This window comes from Mesoplodon mirus (assembly GCF_964341445.2).
Source record: "Mesoplodon mirus genome assembly, chromosome: 12".
Lineage (NCBI taxonomy): Eukaryota > Metazoa > Chordata > Mammalia > Artiodactyla > Ziphiidae > Mesoplodon > Mesoplodon mirus.
In genome coordinates, this window is record NC_138988.1 from 68502847 (window position 1) to 68528679 (window position 25833).

General features: G+C 38.3%; 1 protein-coding gene across 7 annotated transcripts in view; it reads right to left on the reverse strand.

Annotated features, from left to right (window-relative positions):
- The window catches only part of FKBP5 (FKBP prolyl isomerase 5), a 107326-nt gene that overhangs the window by 40111 nt on the left and 41382 nt on the right, over positions 1-25833 (reverse strand). For 4 of the 7 annotated variants that reach the window (XM_082637271.1, XM_082637266.1, XM_082637268.1 and 1 more), the window contains 2 exons: positions 23730-23858; positions 16652-16796 (listed from right to left, as the gene is read on the reverse strand). In XM_082637271.1, the coding sequence (XP_082493397.1) occupies positions 16652-16796; positions 23730-23834 (250 nt within the window). In that variant the 5' untranslated portion in view covers positions 23835-23858. The remainder of the gene's footprint in view (positions 1-16651; positions 16797-23729; positions 23859-25833) is intronic. The other 3 variants (XM_082637272.1, XM_082637267.1, XM_082637270.1) reach the window with 1 other exon arrangement.

The window sequence follows — 25833 nt, forward strand, 5'->3', positions numbered from 1 at the left end:
CAAGTTTAGACTCATTCTTTTTTTTTTTTTTTTTTTTTAAGACTGATTCTTAATAAGAGTCTGAGGAAGAAAAAAGCACACCCTAATGTCTGGAAACTGCCTGACACTTACAGCTAGGCCTTGGTGATTCTGAAGCTGGACTGGGGCACACAGCTAGGCCATGTTATTCTGTTGGACATAACAATCTCACAAAACATCAACATCAGACAAGGTCACTCTGAGACCATGAAAAAGTGAGACAAAACAAGAATACTTCAAAATTTTGTCGAGCATGGACAAAAAACAAGGTCCCTGTGCCACCTACAAAATACCAAACATCCCCCTCTCCTGGTGACATGAGTGACTTCTGCTTCTCTACAGGTGCAGCTTTAGTCTCACTCCAGTCAGCCCTCCTCCTAGATAAGATTTACTAAGATACCCAAAGAATCACCTGCATCCCAACAATATCCAATCCAGAGCAAATCCCTTCTTCCTTAAACTCTTCCCCAAATCACCTAATACAAGTCCAAATCCTGTAAAAGACCTTTTGAACACTCTGAGGCACCTCCAGTTTCCCACGGTGTGCAGTCTACCTCCCTACGAGTAATAAACCCAACTTGTTCACTATAGTTGTTCCTAGTGGTCTGTGGGTGGAGGGCATTGACAAGGCTCATTCAACTGGCTGAAGCAGAGTGCAGGGCCACAGTGAAGAATAGGAAACTAGCAGTATCACTCAGTGTATCTACAAGTGGAATGGAGAGCAGCAGTTAGTCTGGAGTTGGTTAAGCAAGCTTCTACCGTATTTCCTTAGATTCAATTACTAGAAGTAGAATTACTGGGTCAAAGCATAAACATTTTTAAGATTCTTGATCTTTGGGATCTTTTGATCTTCAGGGTCTTAACTGTAGGTAAAATACACCAAGAATATATAAACGCAATTTATTCTTCCACTTGTTCTGGACTTCAATTTTACCGGCTCAAACACAATTTATCAATTTCAGTACTCCTATTCCATTAGCAACAAAATCTGAAATAAGAATATATATTTACACAAATATATAATATATCTATCTATAAGTGTAAATGCTTTTTATATATACCTAACTATAGGGAATTGAAACGTTAAAAGTGTACAAAGCCCAGTATAAAAGCAATGCACTGTACTTTTTTCTTCTCTCTGAAGAATATTATATAATTTTTTCTGATTAAGAAAATCAAAATTTTTTAAAAAGTTGTTTTTTTTTTTTTTGCTTTATAACAAATTTAATCAGTTATACATATACATATGTTCCCATATCCCCTCCCTTTTGCGTCTCCCTCCCACCCTCCCTATCCCACCCCTCCAGGCGGTCACAGAGCACCGAGCTGATCTCCCTGTGCTATGCGGCTGCTTCCCACTAGCTATCTACCTTACGTTTGGTAGTGTATATATGTCCATGCCACTCTTTCACTTTGTCACAGCTTACCCTCCCCCCTCCCCATATCCTCAAGTCCATTCTCTAGTAGGTCTGTGTCTTTATTCCTGTTTTACCCCTATGATCTTCATGGTATTTTTTTTTCTTAAATTCCATATATATGTGTCAGCATACAGTATTTGTCTTTCTCTTTCTGACTTACTTCACTCTGTATGACAGACTCTAGGTCCATCCACCTCATTACAAATAGCTCAATTTCGTTTCTTTTTATGGCTGAGTAATATTCCATTGTATATATGTGCCACATCTTCTTTACCCATTCATCCGATGATGGACACTTAGGTTGTTTCCATCTCCGGGCTATTGTAAATAGGGCTGCTATAAACATTTTGGTACATGTCTATTTTTGAATTATGGTTTTCTCAGGGTATATGCCCAGTAGTGGGATTGCTGGGTCATATGGTAGTTCTATTTGTAGTTTTTTAAGGAACCTCCATACTGTTCTCCATAGTGGCTGTACCAATTCACATTCCCACCAGCAGTGCAAGAGTGTTCCCTTTTCTCCACACCCTCTCCAGCATTTATTGTTTCTAGATTTTTTGATGATGGCCATTCTGACTGGTGTGAGATGATATCTCATTGTAGTTTTGATTTGCATTTCTCTAATGAGTAAAGATGTTGAGCATCCTTTCATGTGTTTGTTGGCAGTCTGTATATCTTCTGTGGAGAAATGTCTATTTAGGTCTTCTGCCCAGTTTTGGATTAGGTTGTTTGTTTTTTTGTTATTGAGCTGCATGAGCTGCTTATAAATTTTGGAGATTAATCCTTTGTCAGTTGCTTCATTTGCAAATATTTTCTCCCATTCTGAGGGTTGTCTTTTGGTCTTGTTTATGGTTTCCTTTGCTGTGCAAAAGCTTTTAAGTGTCATTAGGTCCCATGTGTTTATTTTTGTCTTTATTTCCATTTCTCTAGGAAGTGGGTCAAAAAGGATCTTGCTGTGATTTAAGTCATAGAGTGTTCTGCCTATGTTTTCCTCTAAGAGTTTGATAGTGTCTATCTAGCCTTACATTTAGGTCTTTAATCCATTTTGAGCTTATTTTTGTGTATGGTGTTAGGGAGTGATCTAATCTCATACTTTTACATGTCCCTATCCAGTTTTCCCAGCACCACTTACTGAAGAGACTGTCCTTTCTCCACTGTACATTCCTGCCTCCTTTATCAAAGATAAGGTGACCATACGTCCGTGGGTTTATCTCTGGGCTTTCTATCCTGTTCCATTGATCTATCTTTCTGTTTTTGTGCCAGTACCATACTGTCTTGATTACTGTAGCTTTGTAGTATAGTCTGAAGTCAGGGAGCCTGATTCCTCCAGCTCAATTTTTCGTTCTCAAGATTGCTTTGGCTATTCGGGGTCTTTTGTGTTTCCCTTCAAATTGTGAAATTTTTTGTTCTAGTTCTGTGAAAAATGCCAGTGGTAGTTTGATAGGGATTGCATTGAATCTGTAGATAGCTTTGGGTAGTAGAGTCATTTTCACAATGTTGATTCTTCCAATCCAAGAACATGGTACATCTCTCCATCTATTTGTATCATCTTTAATTTCTTTCATCAGTGTCTAATAATTTTCTGCATACAGGTCTTTTGTCTCCTTAGGTAGGTTTATTCCTAGATATTTTATTCTTTTTGTTGCAATGGTAAATGGGAGTGTTTCCTTGATTTCACTTTCAGATTTTTCATCATTAGTATATAGGAATGCCAGAGATTTCTGTGCATTCATTTTGTATCCTGCAACTTTACCAAATTCATTGATTAGCTCTAGTAGTTTTCTGGTAGCATCTTTAGGATTCTCTATGTATAGTATCATGTCATCTGCAAACAGTGACAGCTTTACTTCTTCTTTTCCGATTTGGATTCCTTTTATTTCCTTTTCTTCTGATTGCTGTGGCTAAAACTTCCAAAACTATGTTGAATAAGAGTGGTGAGAGTGGGCAACCTTGTCTTGTTCCTGATCTTAGTGGAAATGGTTTCAGTTTTTCACCATTGAGGACGATGCTGGCTGTGGGTTTGTCATATATGGCCTTGATTATGTTGAGGAAAGTTCCCTCTATGCCTACTTTCTGCGGGGTTTTTATCATAAATGGGTGTTGAATTTTGTCAAAAGCTTTCTCTGCATCTATTGAGATGATCATATGGGTTTTCTCCTTCAATTTGTTAATATGGTGTATCACGTTGATTGATTTGCGTATATTGAAGAATCCTTGCATTCCTGGAATAAACCCCACTTGATCATGGTGTATGATCCTTTTAATGTGCTGTTGGATTCTGTTTGCTAGTATTTTGTTGAGGATTTTTGCATCTATGTTCATCAGTGATATTGGCCTGTAGTTTTCTTTCTTTGTGACATCCTTGTCTGGTTTTGGTATCAAGGTGATGGTGGCCTCGTAGAATGAGTTTGGGAGTGTTCGTCCCTCTGCTATATTTTGGAAGAGTTTGAGAAGGATAGGTGTTAGTGTTAGCTCTTCTCTAAATGTTTGATAGAATTTGCGTGTGAAGCCATCTGGTCCTGGGCTTTTGTTTGTTGGAAGATTTTTTATCACAGTTTCAATTTCAGTGCTTGTGATTGGTCTGTTCATATTTACTATTTCTTCCTGATTCAGTCTTGGCAGGTTGTGCACTTCTAAGAATTTGTCCATTTCTTCCAGGTTGTCCATTTTATTGGCATAGGGTTGCTTGTAGTAATCTCTCACGATCTTTTGTATTTCTGCAGTGTCAGTTGTTACTTCTCCTTTTTCATTTCTAATTCTATTGATTTGAGTCTTCTCCCTTTTTTTCTTGATGAGTCTGGCTAATGGTTTATCAATTTTGTTTATCTTCTCAAAGAACCAGCTTTTAGTTTTATTGATCTTTGCTCTCGTTTCCTTCATTTCTTTTTCATTTATTTCTGATCTGATTTTTATGATTTCTTTCCTTCTGCTAACTTTGGGATGTTTTTGTTCTTCTTTCTCTAATTGCTTTAGGTGCAAGGTTAGGTTGTTTATTCGAGATGTTTCCTGTTTCTTAAGGTGGGATTGTATTGCTATAAACTTCCCTCTTAGAACTGCTTTTGCTGCATCCCATAGGTTTTGGGTCGTCGTGTCTCCATTGTCATTTGTTTCTAGGTATTTTTTAATTTCCTCTTTGATTTCTTCAGTGATCACTTCGTTATTAAGTAGTGTATTGTTTAGCCTCCATGTGTTTGTATTTTTTACAGCTCTTTTCCTGTAATTGATATCTAGTCTCATAGCATTGTGGTCAGAAAAGATACTTGATACAATTTCAATTTTCTTAAATTTACCAAGGCTTGATTTGTGACCCAAGATATGATCTATCCTGGAGAATGTTCCATGAGCACTTGAGAAAAATGTGTATTCTGTTGTTTTTGGATGCAATGTCCTATAAATATCAATTAAGTCCATCTTGTTTAATGTATCATTTAAAGCTTGTGTTTCCTTTTTAATTTTCATTTTGGATGATCTGTCCATTGGTGAAAGTGGGGTGTTAAAGTCCCCTACTATGATTGTGTTACTGTCGATTTCTCCTTTTATGGCTGTTAGTATTTGCCTTATGTATTGAGGTGCTCCTATGTTGGGTGCATAAATATTTACAATTGTTATATCTTCTTCTTGGATTAATCCCTTGATCATTATGTAGTGTCCTTCTTTGTCTCTTCTAGTAGTCTTTATTTTAAAGTCTATTTTGTCTGATATGAGAATTGCTACTCCAGCTTTCTTTTGGTTTCCGTTTGCATGGAATATCTTTTTCCATCCCCTTACTTTCAGTCTGTATGTGTCTCTAGGTCTGAAGTGGGTCTCTTGTAGACAGCATATATATGGGTCTTGTTTTTGTATCCATTCAGCCAATCTGTGTCTTTTGGTGGGAGCATTTAGTCCATTTACATTTAAGGTAATTATTGATATGTATGTTCCTATTCCCATTTTCTTAATTGTTTTGGGTTCGTTATTGTAGGTCTTTTCCTTCTGTTGTGTTTCTTGCCTAGAGAAGTTCCTTTAGCATTTGTTGTAAAGCTGGTTTGGTGGTGCTGAACTCTCTCAGCTTTTGCTTGTCTGTAAACGTTTTAATTTCTCCATCAAATCTGAATGAGATCCTTGCTGGGTAGAGTAATCTTGGTTGCAGGTTTTTCTCCTTCATCACTTTAATTATGTCCTGCCACTCCCTTCTGGCTTGTAGAGTTTCTGCTGAGAGATCAGCTGTTATCCTGATGGGGATTCCCTTGTGTGTTATTTGTTGTTTTTGCCTTGCTGCTTTTAGTATGATTTCTTTGTGTTTAATTTTTGACAGTTTGATTAATATGTGTCTTGGCGTATTTCTCCTCGGATTTATTCTGTATGGGACTCTCTGTGCCTCCTGGACTTGATTAACTATTTCCTTTCCCATATTAGGGAAGTTTTCAACTATAATCTCTTCAGATATTTTCTCAGTCCCTTTCTTTTTCTCTTCTTCTTCTGGAACCCCTATAATTCAAATGTTGGTGCGTTTAATGTTGTCCCAGAGGTCTCTGAGACTGTCCTCTGTTCTTTTCATTCTTTTTTCTTTATTTTGCTCTGCATCAGTTATTTCCACTATTTTATCTTCCACCTCACTTATCCGTTCTTCTGCCTCAGTTATTCTGCTATTGATCCCATCTAGAGTATTTTTTATTTCATTTATTGTGTTTTTAATCGATGCTTGATTCATCTTTAGTTCTTCTAGGTCCTTGTTAACTGTTTCTTGCATTTTGTCTATTCTATTTCCAAGATTTTGGATCTGGGAAATAGAATCTTGGATCATCTTTACCATCATTATTCTAAATTCTTTTTCAGGTAGACTGCCTATTACCTCTTCATTTGTTAGGTCTGGTGGGTTTTTATCTTGCTCCTTCTCCTGCTGTGTGTTTTTCTGTCTTCTCATTTTGCTTATCTTACTGTGTTTGGGGTCTCCTTTTTGCAGGCTGCAGGTTCATAGTTCCCGTTGTTTTTGGTGTCTGTCCCCAGTGGCTAAGGTTGGTTTAGTGGCTTGTGTAGGCTTCCTGGTGGAGGGGACTAGTGCCTGTGTTCTGGTGGATGAGGCTGGATTTTGTCTTTCTGGTGGGCAGGTCCACGTCTGGTGGTGTGTTTTGGGGTGTCTGCGGACTTTTTATGATTTTAGGCCACCTCTCTGCTAATGGGTGGCGTTGTGTTCCTGTCTTGCTAGTTGTTTGGCATAGGGTGTCCAGCACTGTAGCTTGCTGGTCGTTGAGTGAAGCTGGGTGCTGGTGTTGAGATGGAGATCTCTGGAAGATTTTCGCCGTTTGATATTATGTGGAGCTGGGAGGTCCCTTGTGGACCAGTGTCCTGAAGTTGGCTCTCCCACCTCAGAGGCACAGCACTGACTCCAGGCTCCTCAATTTGGGATGATTTGTTGTCTATTCATGTATTCCACAGATGCAGGGTACATCAAGTTGATTGTGGAGCTTTAATCCGCTGCTGGGAGAGGTTTCCCTTTCTCTTCTTTGTTCTCACAGCTCCTGGGTCTCAGCTCTGGATTTGGCCCCGCCTCTGCGTGTAGGTCGCCGGAGGGCGTCTGTTCTTCGCTCAGGCAGGACAGGATTAAAGGAGCAGCCTCTTCGGGGACTCTGGCTCACTCAGGCCGGGCGGGAGGGAGGGGCACGGAGTGCGGGGCGAGCCTGCAGCGGCAAAGGTCGGCGTGACGTTGCACCAGCCCGAGGCGCGCCGTGCGTTCTCCCAGGGAAGCCGCCCCTGGATCCCGGGACCCCGGCAGTGGCGGGCTGCACAGGCTCCCGGAAGGGCGGTGTGGGCAGTGACCTGCGCTCGCACACAGGCTTCTTGGCGGCGGCAGCAGCAGCCTCAGCGTCCCACGCCCGTCTCTGGGCTCCGCGCTTTCAGTCGCGACTCGCGCCCGTCTGTGGAGCCCCTTTAAGCAGCGCTCTTAATCCCCTCTCCTCGCGCACCAGGAAACCAAGAGGGAAGAAAAAGTCTCTTGCCTCTTCGGCAGCTCCAGAGTTTTCCCGGACTCCCTCCCGGCTAGCTGTGGCACATTAGCCCCCTTCAGGCTGAGTTCTCGCCGCCAGCCCCAGTCCTCTCCCTGCGCTCTGACCGAAGCCCGAGCCTCAGCTTCCAGCGCCGCCTGCCCCGGCGGGCGAGCAGACAAACCTCTCTGGTTGGTGAGTGCCGCTCGGCACCAATCCTCTGTGCGGGAATCTCTCCGCTTTGCCCTACCCAGGTATGTGGGGGGTTTCTTGCCTTTTGGGAGGTCTGGGGTCTTCTGCCAGCATTCAGTAGGTGTTCTGTAGGAGTTGTTCCACGTGTAGCTGTATTTCTGGTGTATACGTGGGGAGGAAGGTGATCTCTCAGAAAATCAAATTTTATAGGCTCATTGTAGGTTCATCAATTGTAACAAATGCACCATCCTGGAGGGGGTGCTGATAAGAGGGGGAGGTTATGCACATGGCGGGGCAGGGGGTACACGGGAAATCCCTGTACCTTCCGCTCAATTTTGCTGTGAACCTAAAACTGCTCTAAAAAAATAAAGTCTATTAAAAAATCATACAATATATAACATTTTAATTTAATCACTGAATACTTTCACTTATAATAGACTATAGTGACCAGTTTAGAACATTCTTTTTTATTGATTAAAAATTTTTAAAATTGTGGTAAAATACATAAAAATGACCATTTCAACTGTTAAGTGCACAGTTAAGTATATTCACACTGTTGTGCAACCAATGTCCAGAACTTTTCATCTTGCAACACTAAAAGTCTACTCATTAAACTACTCCTCTTTTCCTCCTGTCCCAAGCCCCGGCAAGAATTTTATTCTACTTGTTTTTATGAATTTGATTACTTTAGATTTCTTTAGATGTAAGTAGAATCATGCATTATTTGTCTATTTGTGACTGGTTTATTTCACTTAAGTGTAATGTCCTCGAGGTTCATCAGTTTTGTCCCATGTGAATAATACTCCTTTATAGAAATATACCATTGTATGTACATAAGACATTTTGTTTATCCATTTGTCTATAGACAAACATTTGGGTGGCTTCCACCTTTCAGCTATAATGAATAATGCTACAAATATGGGTGTACACATATCTCATTAGGACCCTGGTATATACGGAGAAATGGAATTGCTGGATCACAGGTTAACTCTATTTTTAATTGTTTGAGGAACTACCATACTGTTTTCCATAGTGGCTACACTATTTTACATTCCCACCAACAGTGCACGGGGGTTTCAATTTCTCCACAACTCGCTAACACTTGCAAATTTTTTTCTTTTTTTTAAAAATAGTACCTGATGGTGTGAGATGATATTGTTAAATTTTTTTTTTTTTTTTTTTGGCTGTGCCACATGGCATGCAGTATCTTAGTTCCCTGACCAGGGATCAAACCCGTGGCCCCTGCATTGGGAGTGCAGAGTCTTAACTACTGGACCACCAGGGAAGTCCCTCTCATTGTGGTTTTGATTTGTATTTCCCTAATGATTTAGTGATGTAGAGCATCGTTTCATATGCTTGTAGTCCTTTTGTATATTTTCTTTAGGGAAATGTCTATTTAAGTCCATTGTCCATTTTATAATCAGGTTATTTGAGGTTTTTTGGTTGTTGGATTATCGGAGTTCTTTATATATTCTGGATATTAACCCCTTGTCACATACATGATTTGCAAATATTTCCTCCCATTCTTTAGGCTGCCTTTTCACTCCATTATTTATTGTATCCTTTGATGCACAGTTTTTATTTTGATGTAGTCCAATTTATGTAGTTTTTACTTTTGCTGCCTTGCTGTTGGTGTCATAACCGAGAAATCATTGCCAAATCTAATGTCAGGAAGCTTTGCCTCCAAGTTTTCTTCTAATACAGTTTTAAGTCTTATATATCTTTGATCCATTTCGAGTTAATTTTTGTATGTGATGTAAAGTAAGGGTCTAACTTCATTCTTTTGCATGTGAATATCTAGTTTTCCCAGCATCGTTTGTTGAAAAGACTGTCCTTTCCTCAATAAACAGTCTTGGCATCCTTGATAAAATTATTGACTATCTAACCTTTAAATGCATGTTTGCATTTGAAACCATTGATAATATTGACATTGTCTTTCTTTTTATGTTAGATAAAGCAAAGTTTTTCCTGTGTATTTTTTTCCTCTTATAAATTTTATTTAGTCTTATTTAAATGTCTTATAAAAGGGCTCTGATAATCATCCCTATTCCCTACCAAAAGTATCTGATTATGAATTCAACAAACTCGTTTATATGTTAAGATTCTTTTAAAGTGTTTATATGTCTTATGTTACATTCTATTTTTTGCCATTTCTCTATTTAATTACTAAGAAACTGATCACCAGATGATCTCTCCCCACCCTCATGGCTTATCATTTCAAAAACAGGGGGAGAAAATAATCTGGGCTGGGACAACCTTAATGATCAACTCTGCCAGGCTAAACTGCTAGATACCTGAAGGCAGGAGTCATGTCTTGTTTATTTTTTATTTCCCAAAGAACTTAAAACCACAATATTATACTCAATAAAGGAACATGGTCCATGCTGCAGTATCTAATTTAAATGGAGTTAGAAATGTGTTAGCTTCCCCCAGTCTGCTCTCACCCCTACCTAAATTAGCTTCTCCTTAATATCCACTCAGCGATGAAACTGGAAGCATTCTTACTCTATTAGAAAGTACCAGGTAAAGCCAAAGAAAGTACTTTCTGAAAGTTTGCTGTCTTTCTGGCTCACATTTTTGGGGAGGGTTAGGAAAATTAAATATTTTGGCCTAAAAGCCTTCTTTCCGAATCCTGAGTGCTCCTAAACTGCAGGTTAAAAAAAAAAAGTTAACAGATGTGAAGAATATATTTATGGGGGAGCAAGAGTATCAACAGAAATTAAAGGGAATACATGGTTAAACCACAACCCACAAGAAGCTGGCTGCATGGTTACCCATTACTGGTAAGTGTATTTTACTACTTGTAAAACGTTGTCAAGGCCTAAAATATGTGAAAAAAAATACACTTCAAATAAAAATAAAACTTTAAAAATAGGAATTAGGCCCACAATACCAAGCATGTAATAGCAATAATTTTGCTTTTGATAAACCTCATTAACTACATCATTCCTGTAAGAAAAATGTCTGGTGTACAGCAGGCACTAAGTAAATTCTGCTGGACCAGGACCTACTTTGTTTCTATACCTAGTGTTTAGGCTAGTTTTAAACCTTAAGATCTAACATAACTTGAAAGACACTGCCTGGCTTTGAATCCTGGCTCTGCCACTTTACCATATTAACTTTGGGCTAATTACTTAATCTCTCTCTGTACCTTAGTTTCCTCATATGTAAACAAAAAAACCAAAGCAAACCAAAACTAAAATGGTTATAGTAGGTACCTAAAACATTTTTTAAAAACTGGTAAAGTGGGGCCTCCCTGGTGGCGCAGTGGTTGAGAGTCCGCCTGCCGATGCAGGGGATACGGGTTCGTGCCCCGGTCTGGGAGGATCCCATATGCCGCGGAGCGGCTGGGCCCGTGAGCCGTGGCCGCTGGGCCTGCGCGTCCGGAGCCTGTGCTCCGCAACGGGGGAGGCCACGACAGTGAGAGGCCCGCATACCGCAAAAAACAAAAAACAAAACAAAACAAAACAAAAAAAAAACTGGTAAAGTGGACTTCATCAAAATTAAAAACTTTTGTTCTTTGAAATATCAATTAAGAAAATGAAAAGGCAAGCTAGAGACTGGGAGAACACACTTGCAAAATACACATCTGATTAAGTGCTTGTCTTGTTGAGTACAGCTCAAAAGGATTGTTTTTTTTTAATGGGCAAAAGATTTGAACAGATACTTCACAAAAGAAAATATACAAATGTCCACTAAGCACAAGAAAAGATACCCTCAATGTGACCAGTTACCAGGGAAATGCAACTGAAAACCAAAATGAGATACCATTTCACACCCATTAAAATGGCCAAAGTTAAAAAGACTGATAGTACTAATGGTTGACAAGCATGTGAAAAACAAACTCTCAAACACTGCTGGTGAGAATGCAAAATGGTACAGCCACTTTGAAAAAACAGTATGGTAGTAACTTATAAAGTTAAATGTATGTTTTACCATAGGATCAACAAGTCCACTCCCAGGTTTTTACCCCAAAATAAATTTACCCAACATAACCACACAAAGACAGGTATATGAATGTTCATTACATTATTCATAATAGCCCCAAATTGGAAACCCCAATGTCCGATTTTTTGAATGGATGAACAAATTGTGGTGTTTCCATACTTGTAAAATGCTCCTTGGCAATTCAACATGCATGAATCTCAAAATCGTTATGCTAAGTGAAAGAAGTCAAATGCCAAAGATGACATATGATTCCATTTATATGAATTTTTGGAAAAGGCAAAACTATAGTAACAGAAGCCAGATTAGTGATTCCATGGCCCTGGGTCCATAAGAAAACTTTTTAGGGTGAGGAAACTGTTCTATATTTTGACTGTGGTGGTGGTTACACAACTATTACCCAAATTCATCAAGCTATATACCCTTTAAAAGGGTTAAGTTTTATTATATGTAAATAGTACCTCAATAAAAAACTCAGTCTTATACACAGATGTTAATGACTAATTGTCACCTAAACTATACTAAATAAATTGTACCAAAAAATCTAGAAAGTAATAATAGGATTGGTGTGAGGATTAAATGAGATAACGCATTAAGCCCTTTGCCTGGCACTGTAAGTAGTTAAAAAGTATTAGCCATTAGTCTTTCAACATATACTTTCTCCCTTTTACTCCAATATGCTAATGACTGCTAAATTAAAAGATGTTTTTACCAATAAACATGGGTCATCATGCATCTAATAAGGTTAGATTAACATTAAAAGCAGATCACTGATATTTACTTCATTATGGTTTAATCTCAATAGTAAGAGAGAAGTATAGGTATGTGAAAAATCCAAAATGACTGGTTTGTTTCTCTTCTCAAATCTGGGGGGAGAATATGAGAGAGGATTTTTATCTTCATAATTCCCAACCATGTTAGTCATATACGAAGAACACAAAAAACCACTTCACTGAAGTAGCCTTTTATCAGAAATCACCAGACCTTTATATAGGGGTAGATGGGGAAGGCGTGAAGCTTTAGTGTCCTTGGATTTACTTATAAGAACAGAGGTAGATACAATTCTTTCAGCCCCCAAACCCATCCCTTCCCAATTTTAGTGATAACATATTTGCTGCAGGCAGGGAAGGGGAAAGAACAGAACCCCTGTTGTGGAAGTATACTTGAAAATCCTGAGTCATTCTTATTTCAACTTCTTTTAAGATGGGTTATGGACACAGTTCTAGGAATTCAGAACATGTAACAAAGATTTAGTTAAGAAAATCCAGTGAGGGAAACCATCATCATTCTAATTTCTGTAACATATTCTGTAGTGGTGATAACCAACTGTCTTAGATTGATCCAGTTGTTGTTTTTCCAGACTTCCTGGGGCTAAAAAAGATGGTTAAGCATTCAAAAGGTCTGTATGCAGGCATAGTAAATAGGAGTGAGGACCCAAACTGCTGTAACACAGCTCTTGCCACTCCATTGTAAAGCCAGCCAATAATCCCAGTACTGTAACAACAACAGTAACAAAAGATTTGGGTGCTTACTATGTATTAGGCTGAGTGCTAAGCAACAGTGTGTAGTATCTTATTTAATCCTCAACATATAATTGTATATACTATTATTATCATCACTTTATAGATGAGGGAAGTGAAGCACAGAGTTTCAAAGATGGTACAAAAAGAACAACAGACACACATACAAACAATGTGTAGGTATACCTCAAATTTATACATATGGTATGTGTATTTTTAATGCAATTTTTATAGATAAGTTCTTATGATTCTATTTTAAATACTGAAGTCACAAAAGAACCCCAAAATCAGTGTGACTTTCCACTGAAATATTTCTATTTATTCCCTTGGGAGAGGTACAATATAAGGGATCAAGAGAGTTCAAAGTACAATATCTGTGCTACAGTTATTTATAATATTTTTCTTCATTATGTTATGAAGTAGCTACTGCCATAACATATAGGTATAAAACTATGAACTGCCTAACCAATGTTTGTTTTATAGGCAACTGAACACATTAAGTTATAGAAGTTTTACCAGAGGGATACTGCTCTAGTCTCATATTTCTAATTATCATCTTAAGGGGGCCTCTAAAGGTTCTGTAATTGTGTTGGGTTTAGTCCTTTACAGTTTTTGTTCCTGTACTCTTTGCAGAATATACAAGAATGGAATCTTAGACTCAGGATTAATCTCAAAGCTCTTCTACAGACGCTTCCTTTTTGTAAGAGCAGGGAAGGTTAGGTGGCTTACTCATGTTAACATACCACAGGAAAGAGCAAAGACAGGAACCCCGGCTTCCCAACACCCAGCTGGATGCTCTCCCCATGAGACAACACTATCTCTAGATAGGTGTGCCACAGGTACCAAGTCAACTGGAAGTTGCCACTTTTCTCTCTGCTCAAAATTCTAGGAAAGATGAAAGACTCACTCACCATTGCATGTTTTGTTGAGAAAATCTGGATAGAGAAGCAATTCTTAAGTCTACTTGCAAAGATAACTGCTGAGAGGAGACCTATTATCTTAAACCTACCAACTTCTTCAAGACAGAAATTCAAAGGCGGAGGGCAGTGGGAACAAAAAGGTCTGATGAGGCCATTTACTCTGAGGTCATCTAAATTAAATTATGATGCCACAGCCATGCTGGTGGCCCTGGAAATTCACATCCTTACATCAACAAAAATGAAAAAAAGTTTAAGTTAACCGTCATCCTTATCTGCTATGTTAAGAAAAAAAAATCTGTATTTGATTTTGATTGCTATCTTATTGAACACAAGATTAATCTCACATGAGCCATTAACTCACTGAGGACCCAAAGGAGAAGGGAGCAGTGGCATAGCCAGCACTAGAACTTGGAGAGAGTACAGCTGTACAGGAAGCAGAAGTCACCAGGACATAGAAATGCCTGTGGGTACCAGGGAAGGCAGAGAGGCAGAAAGAGTTTAACTCCTTAGCTACTTGCTGTTTCCTTTCCCACATCCTTGCTTAGCTAGCAACTCAACTAAGGTGTAGAGTCAGAAAAAGAAAGGAATTTTTCAACATTGAGCCATGGTGGTGAATGGGGGGGATCGCCCCTTTGCTCCTACACTTGATCTGGGAACAAACTAGAAGTCTGCTGTATCTGTGGCAGATAAGAGTAAAAAGACTTTGTAATTCAGCCACTAACTTCCAACAAGCCACATGGTCCACAAAGTTCAATTTGATCTATGGGGTATGATTCTTCTTCCAAGATTAAAAAAAATAAGAATACTAAATTAACTGAAGACATTTAAAAGCATTTGTAAAGAAATTAGTAAAAAATCACATTTAAGATTTTAAAACAGTGGTTCTCAACTTTTTATCCTCAGGACCCCTTTACATCTTAAAAATTGAAGACCCTAAGGTCCTTTTGTTTGTATGCTGTATCTATTGATATTTACCATATTAAAAAAATTTTTTAATAGTTATTTACCAGTTCATTTAAAATAACAACCTCATATGTTAACAAATTATTTTTATGGAAAATAACTATATTTCCCAAAAGAAAAAAATTAGTGAGAAGAGTGACGTTGTTTTATCACTTTACAAATGTAAAATGTGTCTGGCTTAATAAAAGACAACCAGATTCTCATACCTACTTTTGGATTCATCTGTTGCAATTTTTGGCTGAAGTATATGGAAAAAATCCAAACCCACACATATAGATAATCAGAAATGATAGGAGTTTTTTAATAGCCTTTTCAGATAATTATGAATATAATCTGATACTACATCAAAACTGGACAAGTGGTAGTTTCATAAAGGTTAGTTGCAATGTGGAATCTGAAACCGTTATCAATGAACTTTTCATATTATGTTACGTTAAAATCCATTGGTCTAGCTTACACATCAAATGGACCTTTTACTCATGCGTAATTTTATAACGTCTTGCATTGGTCATTGGGAAAATATTGTTCACTGAGTCACACAATCTTCCAAATGTTAACACATTTCATTTCATGATATTTTAAAAATCACATTCATTAATACTCATTGATCTCAACAGAAGTCTTTTAAGTTTTGGGAAGCTGTCAAGCTCTGAGTAGCAGATACAAATTTTCCAAAACTGTAATTTTCACTTGAAAACTCAATGGCAACAAATACTGTCAGTTGTTGTCCTTGAAGTGACAGGCTCACTTCATTCATTTGCAAGAAAATATCTGCCAAATACGGAAAAATCAAGTCTGAATAATCATAGTTTGCTCTTTCAAATAAAAATGGTGCTTCGGGCTTCCCTGGTGGCGCAGTGGTTGAGGGTCTGCCTGCCGATGCAGGGGACACAGGTTCATGCCCCAGTCCAGGAAGATCCCACATGCCGCGGAGCGGCTAGGCCCATGAGCCATGGCCGCTGAGCCTGCGCGTCCGGAGCCTGTGCTCCGCAACGGGAGAGGCCACAACAGTGAGAGGCCCGCGTACCGCAAAAAAAAAAAAAAAAAAAAAATGGTGCTTCATGGAAAAAATGCAGCTAGTTCAGCTCTTGACTAAAGCAAGTACACAAGTGCTTTCCCTTGAGATAGCTACTGTAGTTGGGGATGCAGAAGTGTTTTATGTGTGCTTTCCCATCTGTCACAAAATATCAAAACAATGTGAAACTCATTAGGATTTAATAAAATTAATATGTTTTACACCTTATCAAGGACATTCTTAAGTGAAACTGGCCTTCTTTTTTTTTCTTATTTAAACAGTGAGTGAGGGCATACTAATGGTATAGTTTGGTGCCATTGCCTAGATTTGTGCTAAGGCTCCAGCAAATATTCACCATTGCAGCTTGGTACCATCGGTGCAAATGTCAACACAGTAAACTAAATGAATGAATGAATGAATGAATAAATAAATAAATAAAATCTTAGTATTATTATGAAAATAATTTTGACACTATGGACCCCCTAAAAGTATCTCCGGGACCCCACAGGGATCCATGGACCATACTCTGAGAACTACTGCTCCAAAATATCTTTATTTTTGGCAAGGATAGGATCCATGAGAACTACTGCTCCAAAACATCTTCACTTTTGGCAAGGACAGGATCCACTAGCTCCCGTATCATATAAATAGCAATAAATCTAAGCAAAACACAACTCAAAAAAAACAAAAACCCTCTTACCTTTGCCAAGACTAAAGACAAATGGTTCGTTTCGATCATGACTGGAATCAAACTTCTTTCCATTTGACAATTTTCCTTTGTAATGGACATAAACTTTGTCTCCAATCATCGGGGTTTCCTCACTATTCCCTACTCTTTTGACAATCTAGAAAAGACAAATGTCAAGAAAAATGAGGTTAAACATTTTATTTCTAATCAGAGAATAAAGAGGTCACACAGTCCCTTCCACATCACTCAGGCACATTTGCAAACAACTGTCTGTCCTTTCTAAAGGCTTCCCTCCCAGTTCTCTCAATGATCCTCACTGTTACAAAATTATCCTGTACTACTCTAAATCTTTAATGCTATACTTAATTGTATTGTTAATCACACTATTCTCTCAAAATAATTAATCAATAGATCTTGTTTCATTGGTTTAATGCCTCATCTTTTGACACTGAAATCTTTCAAAACACAGTTAGTCCATGTACAAACTGAATTAGACCAAAAAGATTAGTGGACTTTCAAAAACATTCAAGAAGAAGTCTGAAGCAAAGTTTCAAAGGTGAGATTTTTATTTCTCTCCTTTGCTAAAAACATTATCTTTTGACTAGATCCCACTAGTTTGGTTTAATTTCAAAAAGCCCAATTTTCTGATATAAAGTTATACGTCCTACTATTTGAAGAATATTCAAAGTGTAAAAAAAACAGTACCACTGCACAGTTTGATATGATACTGAATAACTTGTGTTCTAGTAAAGGAAATGCCAAAAAACTCCGAGTTGAAAAACATTTAACTATCATAAAATCCAGTATATTTATTTTGTTCTTGGCAGAGCAAGCCACTAATGCAGTTGGTCAGTTCTGGGAAAAGAAAATCAAATCCAGGCATGTGGTGTATAATTTATTCTGTCAATCACTTATGCCAAATTAATCATTTTTATTAGATAACAGAGGATGGTAGCTAATGTCCAATAAACATTTTTTTGGGGGAAGGGTCTGAATTTTTATCTGAAGAATTCAATTTTTTTTTTTTTTTTTTTTTGCGGTACGCCGGCCTCTCACTGCTGTGGCCTCTCCCGTTGCGGAGCACAGGCTCCGGACGCGCAGGCCCAGTGGCCATGGCTCACGGGCCCAACCGCTCCGCAGCATGTGGGATCCTCACGGACCGGGGCACGAACCCGTGTCCCTTGCATCAGCAGGCGGACTCTCAACCACTGCGCCACCAGGGAAGCCCCTGAAGAATTCAATTATTTGCTCCTAAATTCTTTTTTGAGATGTGTCCTCCTTGCCCCACCCTCATATCACCACATAAACACTGTGAACTTAGATTCTACAACCTTCTTAGCTCAAAAGCCTAGAAATTCTAAAGGAAAAAAAATGATTACTGCAACTTCATCAAAAAAAAGTGTTTGAACTAATCAATGAATTCAGTAAAGTTGCAGAATTACAAAATCAATATACAGAAATCAGTTGTGTTTCTACACATTAACAAAATATCTGAAAAAGATATAGAGAAAACAATCCCAGAAATGTAAACCAAAACCACAATGAGATATCACCTCACACCTGTCAGAATGGCTGTCATCAAAAAGACAAGAAATAAAAAGTGTTGGTGAGGATGTGGAGAAAAGGGAACCCTCTTGCACTGTTGGTGGGAATGTAAATTGGTGCAGCCACTACGGAGGACAGTATGGAGGTTCCTCAAAAGATTAAAAGTAGAACTACCATATGATCCAACAATTCCACTTGTGGGTATTTATACAAAAGAAATGAAAACACTAACTGAAAAAGATACATGCACCCTCGCCATGTTCACTGAAGCATTACTTACATTAGCCAAGATATGGAAACAACCTGTGTTCATCAATAAATGAATGGATAAAGAAAATATATATATTTGTATGTTTTATATATATATATATGTACACACACACACACACACACACACAATGGATGATTATTTAGCCATAAAAAAGAACGAAATCGGGACTTCCCTGGTGGCACAGTGGTTAACAATCTGCCTGCCAATGCAGGGGACACGGGTTCGAGCCCTGGTCCAGGAAGATCCCAAATGCCGTGGAGCAACAAAGCCCATGCACCACAACTACTGAGCCTGCGCTCTAGAGGCCGAGAGCCACAACTACTGAGCCCGTGCACCTAGAGCCCATGCTCTGCAACAAAAGAAGCCACAACAATGAGAAGCCCGCGCACCTCAGTAAGAGCCCCAGAGAAAGCAGCAGCAAAGACTCAGTGCAGCCAAATAAGTAAATAAATAAACTTATTTTTAAAAAAAGGAATGAAATCTTGCCATTTGTAACAACATGGATGGACCTTGAGGGAATTATGCTAAGTGAAAATAGGTCAGACAGAGAAAGACAAACACTGTATGATCTCACTTATATATGGAATCTTTAAAAAAAAAAAAAAAAGGGGCTTCCCTAGTGGCGCAGTGGTTGAGAGTCCGCCTGCCGATGCAGGGGACACGGGTTCGTGCCCCGGTCCAGGAAGATTCCACATGCCGCGGAGCCTCTGGGCCCGTGAGCCATGGCCGCTGAGCCTGCGCGTCCGGAGCCTGTGCTCCGCAACGGGAGAGGCCACAACAGTGAGAGGCCCGTGTACCACAAAAAAAAAAAGAAGAAAAGAAAGAAAAGTAAAGAAAAAAACAACTAAATTTATAGATACAAAGAACAGAAACAGATTGGTGGTTGCCAGAGGTCAGAGTTTGAGGGGAGGGTGGGAGAAATGGGTAAAGGGAGTCAAAAGGTACAAACCTTCAGTTACAGAATAAGTCATGGATGTAATGTACAGCATGATGCAATAGTTAATAATATTGTATTGCATATTTGGAAGCTGCTAAGAGAATAGATCTAAAAAGTTCTCATCACAAAAAAAATTTTTTAAACTATGTATGGTGACAGACGTTAAATAGACTTATTGTGGTGATCATTTCACAATACATACAAATGTCAAATCATTATGCTGTACACCCGAAACTAATAAAACGTTATATGTCAATTATACCTCAATAAAAAATCCCATTCACAATATCATCAAAAACTATAAAATAGTTAGAAATAAATTTAACCAAGGAGGTGGAAGATCTATACACTGAAAACTATAAGATTCTGATGAAAGAAACTGAAGAAGACACATATAAATGGAAAGGTATCCTATGATCATGGATCAGAAGAATTAAAAATGTTAAAATGTCCATACTACTGAAAAACATCTATAGATTCAATCCAAGACATATCAAGACATATCAAAATTTCTGCATTTTTCACAAAAATAGGAAAAAAAAAAAAGCTAAAATTTGTACAGACCCATAAAAGTTCCCAAATAGTCAAAGCAATTCTGAGAAAGAACAAAGCTGGAGGCATAACATTTCCTGATTTCAAACTATATTAAAAACTATAGTGATAAAAACAGAATGGTACTGTCATAAAAAGAGGCACACAGACCAATGGAACAGAATCGAGAACCCAGAAATAAACTGTAGCATATACAGTCAACTAATATTTGACAAGGGAGCCAAGAATGCTCAATGAGGAACAGATAATCTCTTCAGTAAAAGATGTAGGGAAAAGTGGATAACCCTATGAAGAATAAAATTGGACCCCTATCTTACACCACTCACAAAAATTAACTCAAAATCAATGAAAGACTTAAATATAAGATATGAAACTATAAAACATCTAAGGAAAACAAGGGAAAAATCTCCTTGACATTAATCTTGGCAATAATTTTTTGGATATGACACAAAAAGTACAAGCAACAAAAATAAATAAGTGGAACATCAAACTAAAAATATTCTGTGGGCTTCTCTGGTGGCACAGTGGATAAGAATCTGCCTGCCAACACAGGGGACAGAGGTTCGAGCCCTGGTCCGGGAAGATCCCGCATGCTGCGGAGCAACTAAGCCCGTGCGCCACAACTACTGAGGCTGTGCTCTAGAGCCCATGAGCCACAACTACTGAAGCCCACATGCCTAGAGCCCACGCTCCGCAACAAGAGAGGCCACTGCAATGAGAAGCCTGCGCACTGCAACTAGAGAAAGCCTGCATGCAGCAACAAAGACCCAACGCAGCCAAAAATAAATAAAAATAAAATAAATTGGACTTCCCTGGTGGCACAGTGGTTGAGAGTCCGCCTGCCAATGCAGGGGACACGGGTTCGTGCCCCAGTCCAGGAAGATCCCACATGCTGTGGAGCGGCTGGGCCCGTGAGCCATGGCCGCTGAGCCTGCGCGTCCGGAGCCTGTGCTCCGCAACGGGAGAGGCCACAACAGGGAGAGGCCCGCATACCGCAAAAAAAAAATAAATAAATATATAAATAAAATAAAATAAATTTATATATATATTTTAAAAAAAGCTTCTGCGCAGCAAAAGAAACAATCACCAAAATGAAAAGGCAATCTATGGAATGGGAGAAAATATCTGCAAACCATATATTTGATACTGAAAATATACAAGGAACTCATGGCTATAATCAAAAAATCAAGAAATAACAAGTGTTGATGAGGATGTGGAGAAAAGTAAACCCTGTACACTGTTGGTAGGGATATAAATTGGGACAGCCACTATGGAAAAGAGTATGAAGTTTCCTCAAAAAATTAAAACTAGAACTACCATATGATCCAGCAATTCCACTTCTGGGTATAAATCCAAAGGAAATGAAATCACTATCTCAAAGAAATAATGGATAAAGATGTGGTATATATATATTATATAATATTATATATATATATATAAAATAGAATATTATTCAGATAAATAAAGACAGATAAATACTGTGTGATATCACTTATATGTGGAATCTAAAAAAGCTGAACTCACAGAAACAGAGAGTCGAACGATGGTTGCCAGGGGCTAGGGGAAAATGGGGAGATGTTGGTCAAAGAGTACATACTTCCAAGTTATAAGATGAATAAATTCTTGGGATCTAATGTACAGCATGGTGACTATAATTAACAACACTGTATTATATACTTGAGAGCTGCTAAGAGAATAGATCTTAAATGTTACCACAAAAAAGAAATAATTATCTGAGGTGATGAAGGGGTTAACTAACCCTACTGCAGTAATCATTTCAAAACATTTAAGTGTATCATATCATATATAAAATTTCTTTTTGGAGTTTACAATTTTAAAATGAATTGAGACTAGATTATATCCTCAAGACAGCTCCAGATTTAGGCACTAAACTTGTCTTGTTGGGGAAACCGGAAGTGATACCACAGTATCACTTGCTGATGTGAACAGCTCTGACTCCACGGTAGCCATTCATCCCATATGCCCAGTTACTTGATTATAGTCCTAGAAATGCAGATTCCCTCCAGGGGAGGGAGGGAATCATATCATGATACACATATCACGTGTATCATATCATCACATTGTATACTTTAAACTTACATAGTGTTATATTTCAAATATATCTCAATACAGCTGGGAAAAAATAATTACAGTTTAAAAAATTATATTAAGTGCTAGTAAAAAAAAAAAAAAAAGTAGAATCATTACTGCCCTTCTAGTACTCAAGGGTAAAAAACGTTTCAAAAAAGTTAATCTAAAAGAAATCATACAATATTCTAGAAGTGCTCGTGTTCATGAACTGCATGCAGTATTTAGAAGCCTGAGCCTCCCGTGGAGGGAATCTGCATTTCTAGACATTTCATGTCTTGAGAGGCATTCTGGAGTATGGGATGAGTAATTCACAGAGCTACAAGGTTGAAAAGCCCTCTGAATGAATATATCATAATACACATCTTATGCTATAGACAGCATAAAGCCCTTATTCTACAGGTTCAAGTCTTCAAACTTTGGCTTGACATATAGCAAGCTAATAGTAAAACATGTATATTCGGAAGAAATTCAGGCGCAGAAAAAAGCTTTCACATAAGCAATATTAGCCAAAACAAACTAAAAGAATTCTCATTTGCTACTGATAACACAAGGAGATATTAAAACTCAGCTTAGTGGTAATATTTAGAATGTTTAAGATAATCTTTTCAGCAAAAAAAAAATTAATTATACAAAACTTGAACGCATAACAACAGTGTAGGAGAAAAAAGAACTTAGTATGACTAAAACCATTTAACCTCTCTTTATTATACAGAATAATAACACATACATATCTTCCACACATAAATGGAAGAATCAAAAAGAACTCTGTCTCACAAAACCACTGTGAGATAAAAAAAATGTAAAAATGATTAATTACAGAATGAAAAAAGTATTTTTAAGGAGGAAAGCTAATTCAAAAGTGAGATATATTCTCTGATGAAACCTCAAACAAATACCTTCACTGCACACAGGAATTCTATTTGTATGTAAAAAACCAATCCTTTTGAACTCTGCAAGTTAGCTTTTCTTTTTCTTTTAAAAAAGTCTTTTGAATTGTCATTAGCTAGCCTTAATATACTTAAATATTATATTAAAATAATAACCCATTTATACACTCTGAGAATAGAGAGACACAGCCTTTTGGAGTCAGACGTAACTTGGACCTAAACCCCAGATCTGCATTTACTAAGATATATGATTTGGGGCAAGTTAATTTACCTAGCTGGCCCTCAGTTTTACCATCTATAATCTGGGATTAAAAATAAACCTCCATAAAACAGGAATAAAGACACAGACCTACTTGAGAATGGACTTGAGGATATGGGGAGGGGGAAGGGTAAGCTGTGACAAAGTGAGAGAGAGGCATGGACATATATACACTACCAAACGTAAGGTAGATAGATAGTGGGAAGCAGCCGCATAGCACAGGGAGATCAGCTCGGTGCTCTGTGACCGCCTGGAGGGGGGGGATAGGGAGGGTGGGAGGGAAGGAGATGCAAGAGGGAAGGGATATGGAAACAGATGTATATGTATGACTGATTCACTTTGTTATAAAGCAGAAACTAATAAAATAAATAAATAAACCTCCAGTTATGAAGACAAAATGAGAATTTAACTGCAGTGTTTGGTACTTAGTAAGCCTCTATAAACATTATCCATCTCCACCTCCAACCAAAAAAACAAAAAAAGACTTTTATTAACAATCTTTCCAGATAGCAAATTTCCCTAAATGTCATTCATCCTTGTGGCCTCACCTTTAATACTCCTCTATCTTTTTTGGAGGTAATATCCTCTCCCTGTTCAGCAACAGCTGCTGCGGGGCTTTCTCCATTGTTCTTGGCAGCTTCATCAGTAGTCATTGTCTTTTATAAGTAGACAACCTGCTGAGAAGAAACATATTTTAGCTAGGAAAGTATCACTTCTTTATGCATCTTAAATGCCCCTAGGAACTGAGCTTTACCTGACCCAAGATTTACTAAGGGCCAATAAGGTTAAACACTGAAAAGGAAAATAAAAACATTTGCTATGAGCATGTACTGATGTCATGAGGCATGTAAATGAAACATCATCCAACTCTTCAATTTCCCATCCAGCTCTGATCCCAAATTAGAGAGCAGAACAAGTCAGGTTTGATAGTGATTACATTCCTTAGCATGATTACACATTGAGAAGTAGTCCTTTCAGAACTCTGAAAACATCCTTTTCCTACAGCCATATTCTTGACAGAGAATTAAGAACTTATCAGGTGATCTGATAAAGAAATGACAATACATCACAGTGGAAAACAGGACAGGCTTTCAAAATGACAGACCCCAGTCTGAGTCCTAGCTCCAGCAATATCTGTTTGACATTTGCAAACTTAGTCACTGAGCCTCAGTTTCACATCTGTAAAATGGATGGAGTTTTTGTTCATAGAGTTACTGTGAGGCATTAATGAGATAACAAATGTTAAGAGATTAGCACAAAGTCATAACTTAAAAATGTAAACATTTATCATGATTATTACTGGGTCTTTTTTAGAGCCACATTTTTCATTTCCTGCTCAAAAGTTCCTTTGGAATGAGGTTCTTCCCTATCATGGCATTCCAGGCCCTCCACAACATGATCCTTACCTATCTTTCAGGTCTAGCTTCCACTACTTTCTTTCATGCAGCTCATGCTCTAGCCAAACCAGACCAATTCTTCTCCCATAACAAGTCCCGTGCTTTCCCATCTCCATGCTCTTGGTCACTCTTTTTTAAAATCCCCACTCTTGGGCTTCCCTGGTGGCGCAGTGGATAAGAATCCGCCTGCCAATGCAGGGGACATGGGTTCAAGCCCTGGTCCGGGAAGATCCCACGTGCCGCGGAGCAACTAAGCCCGTGCGCCACAACTACCGAGCCTGTGCTCTAGGGCCCGCAAGCCACAACTACTGAAGCCCGCGCGCCTAGAGCTGGTGCTCTGCAACAAGAGAAGCCACCGCAATGAGAAGCCCGTGCACCTCAACGAAGAGTAGCCCCACTCGCTGCAACTAGAGAAAGCCTGCATGCAGCAACGAAGACCCAACACAGCCAAAAATAAATAAAAATTTAAAAAATTAAAGAAAAATAAAATCCCCATTTTTCCCACTCAAATGCTACCTCCATCTTACCAAACTTGACCTTCTATTTTGCAGTTGTCTGCCCTTTCTGTACTTCCTTAGCTCTCCCCTTGATTTGTTGTCTATAATACATTCGTAAGACAACACACTTGTTGTATTTAAAAGATCCTTGAGAGCAGGGCCATGCTTTGTCCATATTTAGATTCCTTAGAATGCCTCTACCTTTTAGACTGGAATGACAGAAAGGTCAGGGAACCTGGAGCTCCTTACAAGCTGTTTAATGTGCTTACTCTAACTTCTCTAAGCTTTTTCCCTACCTGTGTCATTAGAATAAAAATAATATCTACTTTCACAGAGTGATCTTCTGGATTAAATGGTATAATGTGTATGTTAAAAGTATACTATTCCAATGTTTACTCTTATTATTATCATCAGTCACCTAAATGACAGACACTTTTCATGCAAGGCAAATACCAACAGGCTAATCAACAAGACAAAACAAAACACACCTTGCTGGCTGCTGCCATGATGAATTCCATACTGCTCTCCTGGTTGAGCAGGGGAAGACAAGAATTAATCACTTCTACAGCTATTTCAGTATTAGGCTAATAATGGACATAAGGCTCCCTAAGTCACCTGTGGGACCCTCTTGCCTACACAGTTAAAAAGTGCTATTTTACACTCGTGAAAAATGTCTTATTGATACAACTGATAATTAGACAACTAAATATAGTTGATACAGTGTTTTAAATCATTTCCAATTGACCTAAATTTACTTG